Source organism: Zootoca vivipara, chromosome 9 (genome assembly GCF_965207765.1).
Source record: "Zootoca vivipara chromosome 9, rZooViv2.hap1.1, whole genome shotgun sequence".
NCBI lineage: Eukaryota > Metazoa > Chordata > Lepidosauria > Squamata > Lacertidae > Zootoca > Zootoca vivipara.
In genome coordinates this window covers 20,388,666-20,404,144 of record NC_142592.1, presented here as the reverse complement: position 1 = coordinate 20,404,144, position 15,479 = coordinate 20,388,666, and the positions used below count along the sequence as shown (strand labels likewise).

The 15,479-nt window shown below is 41.9% G+C and overlaps 1 protein-coding gene across 1 annotated transcript; it reads left to right on the top strand.

Annotated features, from left to right (window-relative positions):
- The first annotated feature begins 225 nt into the window (after nt 1-225).
- On the top strand, nt 226-12,136 carry IFRD1 (interferon related developmental regulator 1). Its single transcript, XM_035128039.3, has 12 exons — nt 226-585; nt 2,415-2,519; nt 3,256-3,337; nt 4,300-4,424; nt 4,621-4,778; nt 5,630-5,680; nt 5,779-5,957; nt 6,051-6,159; nt 8,060-8,194; nt 8,870-8,998; nt 9,275-9,370; nt 11,472-12,136. Exons 1-12 carry the CDS (start codon nt 537-539, stop codon nt 11,559-11,561), a joined length of 1,308 nt encoding a protein of 435 aa, XP_034983930.3. The 5' UTR covers nt 226-536; the 3' UTR covers nt 11,562-12,136.
- Nucleotides 12,137-15,479: the final 3,343 nt, after the last annotated feature.

Sequence of the window (15,479 nt, the reverse complement as noted above, 5' to 3'; positions counted from 1 at the left end):
CTGCGAGAGGCACCGCCCTTGTAAACGATCGCGGAACTTCGAGAGAACGGGACGCTTAGGGGGAAAAACCACACGCCCCAGAGGTCAATGCGCGGCTCCTCTCTTGTACGTCATGGAAAACTGCGGCTGCCATTGGTAGTTTCGAAACCACGCCCCTGTAACGTCACTACACCGCCTCCGCCTCCTCCGAGTTCCCTATAAAAGCCACGTCAGCGTCAGCCCTCCGCCTTTAGTTCCTTGGCGTCTGAGAGGGGAAACATGTATCGATTCCGTTCACGGGCATCCACGGGGATTTCTGCCGCTGCTACAGCTTTGCCTATCGCCTGCTTTCCTCAATCGCATCCGCTGCCTCGGTCCGGGAAGCCGGCCTCACAGAGACGTTTCTATAATAAAAAGCGCTCCTGCTCTTCCATCGGCTGATTGTCAGCGCCGCCCGGGCGAGGGGGAAGAACAAAAGCCAGGCCGACGAGAACCCCAGCGAGGGAGCACCGGGAAGGAGCCGCGCACGTAGCCGTCGCCGCGACAAGGCCGCTGCCATGCCCAAGTCCAAGCGGCGGGGAGGGGGTAACCCGCGCGGAACGTCAGGTGAGGGAGCCGGCGCGCATGCGCCCCCGCCGCGGGGCGTGCTGGGGGCTGTAGTTCCCTGCTTAGCTTTCGCCCACTGGTGTCGGGAAGCGAGTTTCTTGTTCTCTGTTAAGGTTGCCACCTGTCCTGTATTGTCCTGTATTTCAGGTCCTCTCTCTCTGCCAGGTTAGGGATCCTCTCCAAATACATGTGTTTGAAAGGTCATGTATTTATGGTCTGGGTAGCCAAGCACAGACAGATTTACTACTAATAATAATAATTATTAATAAATTTATTATTTATACCCTTCTCTTCTCGCCAGCCTCTCTGGGCGGTTTCCAGCACATATAACATAGTAAAATATCAAACATTAACAGCTTCCCGATACAGGGCTACCTTCAGATGACATCTAAAAGTCAGTTAGATGCTTATTTCCTTGACATCTGATGGGAGGGTGATCCACAGGGAGGGTGCCACTATCGAGAAGAACTTCTGCTTGGTTCCCTGTAACCTCACTTCTCACAGTGAGGGATCCGCCAGAAGGCTGAATGAGATGCTCCTTCACGTATATTGGGCCAAGATGAAATTGAGGCAGAGGACAACTTCTGTAAATGTATTTGTGGACACTGAAAGGTTTTTAATGGAAGGACAAGTCTCCTTTGCTATGGACAGCTTTAGAATTTGTGATGAAGCAATAAAACTATGTGGCTATGTTCCTTCAGGTCTCTATCCTAAACAAATGCTCACAAAGATTGAGCAATCGGACCCATATTGCGTGCTTGGTGGGAAAAGATTCAAAATGCAATATAAATTGTAAAGGCACAGATTAATAATAATACAACTTGCTGCTCAAATCGATTTTTTTTAGCTGTGTTTGATATGCAGTGATATATTTCAATCTTGGGTACCATTTAAATTATACACAGAAATAAACTCTCTGGTTCTCCTGGTAATCTGAAAATACCTGCAAGGCTGTGACAGGTATCATCTAATAGGTATAAAAGCAGCAAGGTGTTGCTCATTGCTCAAAATAAAAAGATGAGAACTAGGCGTCTTGGAAGACGATTAGTCACTAGACATTTATGCAACCTCAGTGATGTAATTATGTGTTGTTGGTAAAATTAACATGTAAGGCCTGTGTGGTAAGTATACAGCAGTTCTAACCCAGTGAAATTGGCTAGATATTGCTTGACCCCCCTGCCCCAACAGTTAAGAATTCTGATGCTTTCTGTTTATTCTACCTGAGTTTGATGATGTGGCTTGATAACTTTATAAATCTATATTTAGTGGTTTTTTTAGTGGTGCCCCATAGTAATAGTTGTGTTTGGGCCTACAGATGAAGTTGGATGAAGTCTAGAAATGCAACATGCATAATAGGGTAGTTTTTAAACTGCTCCTGCCACATTTGTATACTTGCTGTGCGTTGTACTGCATGCCTCCCATTTTGTTTTAGTAAAAGCTTACTTCTGTGCCAACAAGGCTGTTCTTTGGCCAGAGAAATGCTGCCTCGCAGCATGTTGCAAATGGTTGACAGCAGAGGAATGTTGGTTTAATGTGCAGATATTGGGAGGTTAAAAGAATTCAGGCAGTTAAGAATAGGCGATAGCAGAATAGTTTTAAAACAGGCTGCCACCATATACAGCAAGACAGAACTGTGGCTTGTTGAAATAATTTGTCTTTGAGATATAGCTGTCAGTTGGTCTTCCTCCCCAACACATAATTCTGTCCGCAGTGGAGCCCTACTTCTAGGGTTTAGAAATAGAAAATTGACAGTATATTAGTCTTGATAGGGTAGACATTCCAGAATATTACCCTGTGTTAATGTGGACTGCTCCAAATGCTTTTCCTAGGTGCCCAGCACAGAAATATGCAGTCATTTAGTGATGAAGATGCATCAATTGAAACTATGAGCCACTGCAGTGGCTTCAGTGATCCTTCCAGCATCACTGAGGATGGTATGTTAACCTTTGTGTCTTATTAGGAAACTACTGCAGACATGAAATGTTTATTACATTTGGAAAGAGTTTGGTTTGGATTGAATGTGGTATATTTTATTTTGAAATGTTACTTTATTTAAAAGCACCTAACACTCAAGATAACTTACGGGGGTCTAATTTGTAGCTCTTTTATGAAACTAAGGCAAGTCAAAGAATTTATATTTAATGTACTTTTGTTATACGTTCACATTATTATCTGGAGTAGACCAGTCATTGAGTGAAGCAAGTTTTGCTTACTACATGGTAATAGTTGCGTTGGGTACTCACATAGCCCCCTTTCCAAAAGAGTATACAAGTAGAAACTCCAGGGAGGTTATTTGTCCAAATTATTCTCCCCCTCCACAAATGAACAAATGTTTTTACATGGCATCAAAACACCTTTAGTAATGGGGCCAGTTCCTAAACCTGGCTGCCACAGTGGAGGTCCAGTCCCATCTACCTGCCAACTCCACTATTGCCCAGCAGTGGGACACAGAGCAGATCAAGTATGAATGAATGAATTGATTTATTACGGGGTCAGACCAGAAACACACAGAGCAGATCCTCCACTGAAGGCTTGGCTGGCCAGGCAGAAGTGGAGGAGAACTTACAGGGGTTAAATCAGATACGTATAATTTCCACAAGACTCTGAAAACTCATTCTGTGCGGCTAGATTTAATAATTGTAATCGTATTGTCTTGTCACATACGTGTAGGGCCTGAAGTTGATGAGGAAGCAACACAAGAAGACTTGGAGTACAAGCTGAAGGGATTAATTGACCTTACGTTGGACAAGAGGTATGGGGGGTCTGAGAAGTAAAAGCTAAATTGGACATCTGGATGTTTGTTCTCCGGATGTTTTGGGATCCTGTCCCGTCATCCTTGAGCACTGTCTGGGGTTGGTGGGTAATTAAGAGTCTAGCAACATCTGGAAGACACCTGGTTTAGAAGGCTGGCTTAAAAGATTTTACAAATTGTGGGCTAGAGCTTTCCCATGAGATCATGGAAGCTTTATAATATTGTAACCCAGCCCTGTGATCCTCAGATGAAGGGTAGTATAGAAATTTAATAAATAATAATAATTTAGATTTGTTCAGGCAGTTGTATCTTAGCTTGGCAGCAAATCCTATGAGTTAAACATTTGGGATAGCTACTGCTTTAAGTATAAGTCAATCTTCATCATGTCTTAATTTGGGAATAGCAGGTGTTAATAGGGGAAATGACTTTTTCAGCTTGTTCCACCCACAACATCATTTTTCAATGTTCTTGCCTGCCATGATTTCTCAGCTCACCACTACTTCAAGCAAGCACTTTGTCATTCTCTAATGGCACTGGGAATTTATTCAATTTAAACTTGAGTCTCATTCCCTGCCATATCTACTTTCCTCCAGTTACCATTTCATCAAATGCTCTCTTCCTAAAGATGTTGGATTAAGAGTCTGTCCCTATGCCTAGAAAAGGAAAAGAGCTGCGAAGAGAAAACATTTTATGAGCAGTGTTTCCTTGGCATTGATACATTAAGGATTGCAGAATGAGAAATTGGGGGAATGTGGTGTCTGCCACAGCTGAGGTTGAGTGCCAGTATGGGAAGCTCTGATAAGCAGTTTTTCAAATACTGACTTTGCAAATCTTAGCCTTAAATGTTGTTCCGCCTTTTGGGAAGGAGGTAGAGGTGGAATCTAAAGCATGCGTAACACAACCAGATTGAAATTTGCAGCACAGAGCTTTCAACTGACATTTTACCATGAACTCCCCAATAGTGCGAAGACAAGGCAGTCAGCTCTTGAAGGTCTTAAAAATGCCCTGTCTTCAAAAATACTGTACGAGTTCATCCTGGAAAGGAGAATGACGCTAACAGATAGCATCGAACGCTGTATAAAGAAAGGTAATGTGCATCTCTCTTCCTATAAAATAGCATTATTCTGTTTACAGGTAGGTAGCCGTGTTGGTCTGCTGTAGTCGAAACAAAATAAAAAAATTCCTTCCAGCAGCACCTTAGTGACCAACTAAGTTTGTCATTGTCAGGTTTAATTGCTCTCGCATTTAGTTCTACCAAGTCATGACTGGCTTTCTGTGTTTAGGCAAGACCGATGAGCAGCGTGCAGCAGCAGGGCTGGCTTGCCTGCTTTGTGTGCAGCTGGGGTCGGGAATTGAAAGTGAGGAAATATATAAGACCCTTGCGCCGATTCTGAAGAAGATTCTCTGTGATGCGTCAGCAAGTGTACAAGCAAGGCAAGCGGTAAGTAAAAAGTTGGTACTTGGGATGAAGAAGTGCAAGTGTATCCCATATTGTATCCCATATTGCAGTGATGTATGTGTTGGAGCCTGAGGACCTTAAAATATTTCCCTGGTCAGTTGGTGTCTTATTCTTTGGCAGGCTTGGCATCAAGGCTTATAACTTGAACCGTCAGGCAATGCCTGTGTGTCACGCTTACTCTCCATGGTAGGGTTGCTGGCGACAGTGCATGGCAACCGTTTTGGACCCATGAGAACTTCCACACGCTGGAGAGGCAGTTGTGGGCACCATGCACACCCACCCACCCACACCTGCGACCTGCACCCACACACCAAGCAACCTCTTCTAAAATGTTTCTTTCAAGCTTGATATCGCCAGGGAGAAGGAAGCCTCTGTGGGTGTAGATTTTGCTTGCAAGCACCACATTGGTGACCCCTGTGCATGGCGATTAAAAACAGCAATTGTAACTCAGAATATTTCTTGAAGGTTTGGTGGGTAAATGTCCCTTGGGAGTATTAGAGCTAGCCATTCAGGAAGGAGAGACCACTAGGGAGTTGGGAGTGGTGTTTTCCTGTAACGTGCTTCCTTAAACATTGACATCTCATCAAGACAGTGACAAAACTATAAGCATCCTTTTTTTTGTATGAAACCACTTGCAAAGTGTGTGGTTTTTGTGGTTGATTGATCTGTTAAAGGATGCTTTGTTGTCTTGTCTGAAGACAAGGACAGAAGCATGTTACATGATTTAAACCACTTTTAATTAGAACAGCCTCACTCATTTTAGGTCTGTTGGTCTGTGAGCACAAAATGTAGCAGTAAAGTTAAAAGCATTAACTTCTGCTTCTTTTTTCTAGTGTGCCACCTGCTTAGGAGTCTGTTGCTTTATTGCCACTGATGATATCACAGTAAGCAAACATTTTTATGAACGGTATTATTTAGCAATGAATTAACCAGTCCAGATCAAACAGTGAATTAAACGGTCTTGGTCTGTTTCTTAAACCAGGAATTGTATACAACCATGGAATGCCTGGAAAATATCTTCACGAAATCCTATCAGAAGGAGAGGAATTCAGATAGCATTTCCAGTACCCAGAATACGGTTCTTCACATCAGCGCTCTCTTGGCATGGACGCTTCTGTTAACCATCTGCCCAATGAATGAAGTGAAGAAGAAACTTGAAATGTGCGTATTATGTTCCCTTGGAAACCATACCCAAATCAAGTATGGCTTTGTGTGCAATAACGCAGATCAATAACATGCTCCCAAATTTCCTAGGCATTTGCATAAATTTCCCATCCTGTTATCCTGTGACGATGTCAACATGAGGATTGCCGCTGGGGAATCTTTGGCTCTTCTATTTGAACTAGCAAGAGAAACAGATGGGGTAAGTTCAGAGAATGATTCTGCAGCGAAAGAGACGGGGAGAGCCTGTTTTTGTGAATAGCTTTTATGCTATATCTTGGGCGTTTTGTGTATTCTGATGGAAAAATAATGGCTTTCTGCATATGAATAACATTTGATCATATATAGTTCTTACAGTCATACCTCTGTTTAGGTACGCTTCAGTTTGAGTACTTTCAGTTTAAGTACTCTGCGGACCCGCCTGGAACGAATTAATCCACTTTCCATTACTTTCAATGGGAAAGTTCGCTTAAGATTAAGTGTGCTTCAGGTTAAGTACAGACATCCGGAACCAATTGTTTACTTAAACCGAGGTACCATTGTATTAGAATCTGGCACAAATGTAATATTTCAGTAGCAACTAATCAAACACCTGCAAAAATCAGGATCCTATTTCTGAGTAGCTGAAGTCATGCTCTGTGTTATGTCTTACTGTGTCCCTTGAGTGCAATAGATTGTGTGACTCCGCAGTGTTTTAGTTCAGTGTGTGTGAGAGAGGGGGGAGGGGGGGAGAGAGAGAATACATCACTTCCATAATCATAAACTTACATGAGATACCATTTGTATGGGAATGCATCATTCCAGGGTGGTTTCCACCAGTACATAGAAATACAATGAGAAAAAAAAATATTTAAACAATCCAGTTAATAAAAACAAAGCAACAGCATGAGGCCAGACAGCCTACAATGACTACAAAATCTTGAATTGAACCTGGTCGCATATGGGCAACTGATACAATCTTGGTTCATTATTGTTTCAGACTTCCATAATTTGCTTTATCATATTTTAAAGTGGCTTCATTAATATCTTTACTGTTTTCTTTAACATTACTGAAGGAAAAAAGTCTCAAGTTAACTATGTACCTGTCTTGGTAAGGTAGCTAGAAAAACTCTAGGTGACCTAGGATGGTAGAAAAAAGAATAACTGTAGATTAGTCAAGACAGCCAGTCCATTGTACAATATCTAAACGAACGTTCAAAACTTTAAGCTCTTATTACTGCACTTGACTTGGGTTAATGGCATCTGTTTGACCTCATTAACATGGGCTTCCTACACACTGCCAAAAACAAATAGTCACTCAGCCTACTCATTGTTTCAATGATTGAGCTATCACTACTAAATTTTTCCACTCATACGAACAGCCAATAAAGACATTATATAGGATCATGTGATAAACAACTTGGGCAGACAGGTGTAGTCAGATGAGAAGGAAACCTAAGATATTCAGTGTTGCTACTGAAAGACATATATAAACAATGTGGGAGGTAAAAGGTGGAACCAATAGCTGACTCAGTTTTAGTAGTCATGAATGGAGAGTGGAGACCTGTTAAACCAGAGTTCTAAAATGCAGAGCCATTTCAGCATCTACTTACTTGAAGCTACTCAAATCAGAGCAGTGAAATGATGGCTACACTGAACTAAAACACTGTGGAGTCATACGATCTATCACACTAAGACACTTTATAACCTTAATAATAATAATATATTTATTTCTCACACTTCACCAGAAGGCCCCAAGGCAGGTTGCAGCAACAAAACAATTTAAAACAACAAAACCAATCATGTACAATAATCATCAGGTGAATTTACAGTTTCCAGTTAGGACAAAGAATAATCTGCCCCTTCTAAATTTCAGGGTGATGGATAGAAGGAGAAAATGTAGACTTCAGAAGACATTTTGCCCTTAAAGGGAGGGCTATTTTACTCTGCAACCTCTCAGAGCGCCTAGCTTTTAGTATTGTTAAAACTTGATCTCTCCATTTAGTGAAGATTTGTATGACAGTTGAGCCATTCTAACTGAAATGTGAAATAAGGTTTGCAAAATATTCAAGAAGTTCAACTCCCACAAATAACATGTTATTCCCCCTCCCCCATCTGACTAGGATTTCTTTTATGAAGATATGGAGCTTCTAACACAGAAACTGAAGGCTCTAGCTACAGATGGGAACAAGCACCGTGCTAAAGTGGACAAAAGGAAACAGCGGTCTGTCTTCAGAGATGTCTTGCGAGCTGTAGAGGTAAAGAAGAATGAGCAAATGTATAAAATGTTACTGGTTAAGACTTCCATCTTTGAAAAGCAAGTGCTTTGAAAAGCTTGTTCTTTTTAGTATAAGGGACGTTGCTCAGTGCTAAGATACACCTGCTGAATATATTGTACCTGATCTCTTGTTTTTAGTAATAATGACAGCATCCATGGAGGCCACTTTTGCTTAGTGAATATCATTTTGGGGCAGGGTGCTTTTGAAACTTCAGGTCTTTCACTAGAGATACTGGCTTTGTCTAAAGAGCAAACTGCTGTCAGAGGACTAACCAGTACTCAAAGCTGAATCTTGAGTCATGAAAAATTCCTGATTTGCTTTCATTAAAGGGGGGGGGCAGTACATTGAGATAGCAACTATGTCCAAGAATTGTGTTTCACAGGATATGTTTTTAGTTGTTATATTTTAATCTGATGTTTAAAATGAGAGCAAATGATCGAGAATCCAAGGCCTGCAGCAGTATTTGGGAGGCATACATTGGAGTCTGGCTCAGCTACCTCCACTTGAGAATAAGTCATGAACTTAGCATGATTTTTACAATAGAGTCGAGCAATGTACTATCTTAGTTTGCAGTGGCAGCTAGGGTGCATTGAGCTGTAAGTTGCATTTTTAAAACCACACTTTCCTAAGATGACTGCTTGTTTATTTTGACAGGAGCATGACTTCCCTACAGAGACAGTCAAATTTGGACCTGAGCGCATGTACATTGACTGCTGGGTGAAAAAACAAACATACGATACTTTCAAGGAAATCTTAGGATCGGGGATGCAATACCATTTGCAGGTAAACTTAAAAACTTTCAATAGAATGGCAGTGGTACTTAGTGCTTTTTAAACTACTTTAAAAACACAAACTGGGGTAAGAGAACCAGAAATTGCTTTATGATGCTACCTCCTCTCTACTTGAGTAGGACCCTCCTAGATTTTTAGCCATGGAAAGAAAACAAAAATAGTACTACAATCACATTTAGCAGCTCTTGATAGCCGATATGTCACAAGCAATGGTTGAACATGAAGGTGCAACATTTGCTCAACTCTAATGACTTAATGTTCTATCCAGTCCAATGAGCTTCTCCGGAATGTCTTTGAACTCGGGCCGCCACTGATGCTTGATGAGGCAACTCTTAAATCCATGAAGGTACCCCGTTTTGAAAGGGTAAGTTACTCACATTCTGTTAAGCTGATTTACTTGGTTTGGTTTTTAAATTTGGTGCGGTTTCTGCTTTGCGATTTTGTCACTTGCCCTGGGGCACACAGCAGTTTGTCTCCTGACGAAAGCATCTCACTCGGGGGTTTCCCAGACTTGAATCTCCAGCTGTGTTTGGACTACAACTCCCATCATCCCTAACTGTCAGGACCCCAGTGGTCAGGGGTGGTGGGAACTGTAGTCCAACTGGAGACCCAAGTTTGGGAAACCCTGATCTAACTGGAACTGAGTCTTGCTTGGTCTTCTTCTACCTTCCGAGAGCTTTCAGTAGCACAACTTGAGCATGTGGCTCAGCACTGCCTAATCCTGGGCTTGGGGTTTCTCCATCATGGCAGACATTGTAATTAGGTGAAAAGAAGAGGGGAAAGCAGTACAGATAAATAGAGTTGGAGTAGCTGTTCCCCCCCCCCCCAAATAATTTCCCCAAATATGCAGTGCTGTACTACTAAAAAGCCTGGCCACCCTCCTTTGCTTTTTGACTTTATGTTGATAGAAATAACTTTAAAGAACTTGATCTGTTCCTTGGTGACTCTTTGGGCCAACAGCATGCTCTTTTAGAAGGTGTTGCAGCCCTCTGGTCCAGGCATCCCCAAACTTCGGCCCTCCAGATGTTTTGGACTACAATTCCCATCATCCCTGACCACTGGTCCTGTTAGCTAGGGATCATGGGAGTTGTAGGCCAAAACATCTGGAGGGCCGCAGTTTGGGGATGCCTGCTCGTCTAGTCTGTAAGAGAAGCTGGTGGTTTCACAGGTGTAGATAGCAACTGTGAATGGCTTTCTGTGTTTGGATGTACAAGTGGCATAACGGAGAACCGGGGTGATGGCGGAGAAGAGATGATACCAAGTATACATAGACCATATTATTGAGGGCTCTCTGCTCATGCACTTCAGCCACCCACGCACCTGAAACCTACACCTTCCAATTGTGTGTTAAATAATTCCTTTCTAGTTAACCTTATGGCTATGGAAAGCACTATATTGCAACTTACCAAATTTACGAAGTTCATAAGTTTAAATAATTCTTTTTGAAAAGTGGTTGGTGTAAAAATAAACAGCAGTCCGTCCCCAGAATCATAAAAGTAGCACATGGCGGAGGGATCCGCAAAAAATACATGCTGTCTTGGATTGGGGAACCTCTGCTCCACAGGGCTTCCTCCCAGTTTGTCCCTACCCTGATGTAACATTTAGGGTTTTAAAAAGCCTTAGAGCCAATGGCAGCTTTTAAAAAGCCTAAATGCCGTGTGGGGGATTGAAGCTGGAATGAGAAGGGTTAACCCTCAAGCAGGGTCTCACGGGGGGGGGGGAGCTTCAGTTGTTGATAGACATTCCCATGGGGACTTCATTTATGTGGTCAGCTTTGACTCCACATAAGTGTCCCTTTGCAGGCAGAGCATCTCTGAACTGTGAACTCTTAGCAAATCCATCTCTCTCCAGGGATGTCCTTGAGGAACATTTTGCAGAGACGTTCACAGAGTATGTAAACCTTCCCTTAGAATTCCATTTCTCTCGATACACAACTTGTGTACGCAGCCTTCATAATGTGCTGTTAGGGAGGGGTGGAAAGGCAGCTGCTGGCAACAGTTGCTATGCATATAGGCTTTCACGGTGACCAGGATGATCAGTGTTATGATTAGCTCTCTGACCAGGTTCTTAGTGATACATTTGTATGGTAGAAAATCAGAACGGAAACAGTTATAATAAATCTGAGACTCCCAGCTGTGTTGGCATGGTTGCTTAGCAATCATTCGGATTGCAGAATTTTCTTCCAGACGTGCGATATCTTGTGCAACAATTGCGTCAACCAAGTATTGTGGTTTTAATTTTAATCTTTAATGCTAAGAGCACCACTTGAAATATTTAGAACTCGGTGATGCAGAACTATCCAACGGTCAGCTGGCAGTGCGCAAGATTTAACAAATCTTTCTAATTTTTACACATTGACTGTTTTCAGATACACTGGGGTGTGTCTGTGCAAAATGAATGCATAACCCCAAAACGTTGTCAGAAGGAATGTTAACATTGATTCCATTTCTCTGGTGTTTTTATAGCATTTGTACAACTCTGCAGCATTCAAAGCCCGGACAAAGGCTCGAAACAAGTGCCGTGATAAAAGGGCCGATGTGGGCGAAGTGTTCTAGAGCAAGCTCTTCTGAAGACCTTCGACTTCGTTCCATTAAATTGAATTCCTGTTTAGTGTGATTAATTGTGCTGTTCAAAGTGAAATGAGACTTTTAAAAGCTATGTACCTCTTAGGTATCCTCTTGTCCATCTGTAGAACAATGTTGTATATTAGCTCCCTAGATGGCTCTGTATTGTAGATTAGAATGTAATCTGATGAGGGGGAGAGAGGTGGCTTTTGTAGCACTTTATTGGTGAGTAAGATAGCTCATGAATCTGGCATAATTCTTAACACCACTTGGCTAAATGGCGCTGAGGATTGGTTTGTTTCAAGCTTCATTGTTTTTAGCAATCTAATAAGATTGGAGAGAAATTCTAATATCTGTAAGGTTAAGCGTGCCTCTGAACAAGCTATTTTATAGACCCTTGTTTTAAAATGAAACATCCTGGCGGTGGCAGTAACCTCTGTTTACATGCCATGGACCCCTCTAGCTTGGCTCACAGCCTTTACAGTGAAGTAGCACATGAAATCTTTCAAGAAATGTTACGCCTCATATACTGAAACTTGGATAATAAAAGCTATTTATATCTGAAAGCTGTTTTACACAAAGCGTCTGTCTGAAATGAAATTGCGTGAAAGAGTGTTGCGTGGAAATTATATACCGGCAATAAAGGGGTTACAACTGTTTAAAGCGAAGTACCGGTAGCACTTTTGACACTAATTGTAAAATTGAGTGAGCTATCAGTAGGACTGCTCTGTAAATATTAATAACGGTGCTGGCACTGCTGTCTTTGGTGATCCACATGTGTAGATGGTATCTAGACTTTTATTAGCTTATAAATCCCCAAATCAGGTAAATGTCAGGAGTAAAACAGCAGACAAAATGAAAACTACATGTTCTTAATCTTTCGCCTCCAGACGTTCAGCCAAAAATAATTATTGCTTGTTGCCAGAAAGGAAAAGGGGGAGAAAACCAAACTGTTCTGGGTAGAGATTCGTGTTCAGTTGCCACCCAGAAAAGGCCCTCTTCTTGGTTGCCACCTACCTTATAAGTTAACGAGGAAAGGTAAAGGGACCACTGACCATTAGGTCCAGTCGTGACTGACTCTGGGGTTGCAGCGCTCATCTCGCTCTATAGGCCGAGGGAGCCGGCATACAGCTTCCAGGTCATGTGGCCAGCATAACTAAGTTGCTTCTGGCGAAACAGCATCACACGGAAACACCGTTTACCTTCCCGCCGGAGCAGTACCTATTTATCTACTTGCACTTGGACGTGCTTTCGAACTGCTAGGTGGGCAGGAGCTGGGACCAAGCAATGGGAGCTCACCACGTCGCGGGGATTCGAACCACAGACCTTCTGATCGCCAAGCCCTAGGCTCTGTGGCTTAACCCACAGCGCCACCCGTGTCTGAGTTAACTCTGCAAAGTGTATTGAACTAATTCCCTTAGCTAAACGAATGCTGGAAGGACTGTCCTTACCCAGGAGAGAATTCAATGTGATACACCAAAGTTCATGAAATGCCACATGGTCTTCTAGAATAGCGGTTGCCAATACTGTATGTTGCTCTCAATATTTTTTGAACTCTCATCACCCTAGCTCTACCTAAGCCAAAGCTTAGCAAAATGTTCTAATGGTTGATGAATCAGTTATATGTTATATGTTAAATGAAAGTGAGGACAGGTGAGTGTGACTTCAGGGCATGATGATTTCCACCACCCTGGCTTGTGCCTTCCATAGATCAGTTTCATTCTGTATTCCTCCTTCCTGGATGAGGTGCAACTTGGTCAAATTGACTGCTTGAATGCACAGGATTCAGAAGCTGTGACAATCCCTATCCAATCATAGTTCAAGTCAATCTCAACAAGTGGGGACAAATATACTAATAATGTAATACATTGCTCGGTATGTACCAAGATGGTCACTGGATGAAATGGACAAGTTGGTATTGGCTTTATTCCAAAGGATCAAGAATTGCAGAGTAAAGGAGATCATTTTGGACATAACCAGTGGAGTGGGCTAGAAGGCAATCGTATCTTTGGTTCCACTGGCTAAATCAGATTGTCAGGCTGCCATACCATCTTATCAATAAAACAATGAACAGGGTGGTGATACAATGACTACTGCAACCAACACAAGATCATATCACCAAGGCAACAGTCTATAAACATAAAAACAACATTCCAAAGAATCTCCTGGACTTCCCTCCTCCCCTTTGTGGGTCCTGTTGTTAAATCATTTCCTCCTGCATCTTTTATGATAATCAGAATCAGGCACAGGCAAACTCGGCCCTCCAGATGTTTTGGGACCAAAACTCCCATCATCCCCGACCACTGGTCCTGTTAGCTAGGGATGGTGGGAGTTGTAGTCCCAAAACATCTGGAGGGCCGAGTTTGCCTGTGCCTGATTTGGATTATCATAAAAGATGCAGGAGGAAATGATTTAACAACAGGACCCACAAAGGGGAGGAGGGAAGTCCAGGAGATTCTTTGGAGGGCCAAGTTTGCCTATGCCTGATCCAAATCTTTTACATCTCCATTACGTCCAAAAGTCACCGTTAAACTGCAAGTGTTATTTACAATGGTTTTAAAGATAAATTATAAATGTTCCCCATTCCTTATTAAAATTCTGGTCTTGCTGATTTCTGACTCTTCCAGTCATTTTAGCCATTTTGGCATAATCCATCATTCTTCTCTGGTGGGGACTTTTATCTTCTTTCCATATCTGGGCCAATAATGTATGTGGTTGCATACATAATTAGCCTTTTCTGATCCCTTGGGATTTCGGCACCTAGAATTCCTAAAAGAAAAGCTTTGGGGGTTTTTTTTTTAGAAAAAGTTATTTTAAACATTTTTTCAACTCTTAAATCATTTCCCAGCACTTCACATTTCAAACCCTATCTCATTGACTTGGTGGGTTTTCCTCCCTTTATCTCACAAACTGCCCTAATGTCAGTCATATTTTCTGTGGTAACTTCTCTCAATGCAGCATAAAGATATATTTATCTTTAAAATGAGGTTTTCCTTACCAGCTGCATCCAAGAGCAAGCCCTCAAAATATGTGACACTTCAGGTATCTTGCTCCTGAACCTCCTTGCTGGAAGTAAAACAAACCAATACGATTTTATTTACCTGCAAATATTAATTCTATGTAAATACGAATACGAAATGACAACAAACGAATCTGCATACACACTGAGAAAATTGACTACTGGCAACTGGCCGGTACTGTACTCCATTTATTTTAAATAGTTGAGTCACTTTCCTATTAAAAGTGCCCAGAGTATCTGTCAATTAAACAACCAGAACTTTGTAATGCTATATCTATTTTTAAATAGTAAAAAGAGAGAGAGAGCAAACTTGGTAGACTGAGTAATTTTTGTCCTGCTATCCTGGATGGCAGCTGTAATAGCATTGTTACTCAAGTTCTGAGTCTGTTTTGGTGAGTTTGTTTTATGTTTTAATAATACTGATCTTTTAATTTCAGAAAATACTTAATATTTTTAATTGTTGTAAGCCAGAGGGCATCTGCACAGTCCCCTCCCTCCACTGAAATTAGACTTAAAGGAAGCATTCTATTGTAGTCAATAGTATAGGTTGTGACCTGCACTTGTAGTTGTGTGTGTTTGGCACCAGGCACAGTTTTTGCACTGCAAATTTGCCCACCGGCCCAAAAAGGTTAGCAACCCCTCTATGTAAGCTGCTTTTTTTTGTTCAGGAAAGCATCCTATAAATATTTTAGGATACTAAATAAATAAAGAAGACTTAGGGTAAGATCAATGCGACAGCAGACAAGGAAACCAGTGGAGAGATTGCAGGACCATAATTCAGTTAAAAGCCTTGGCTAAGTTGAATGGGTTTTGTCTACCCCAGGCATCCCCAAACTTCAGCCCTCCAGATGTTTTGGACTACAATTCCCATCATCCCCGACCACTGGTCC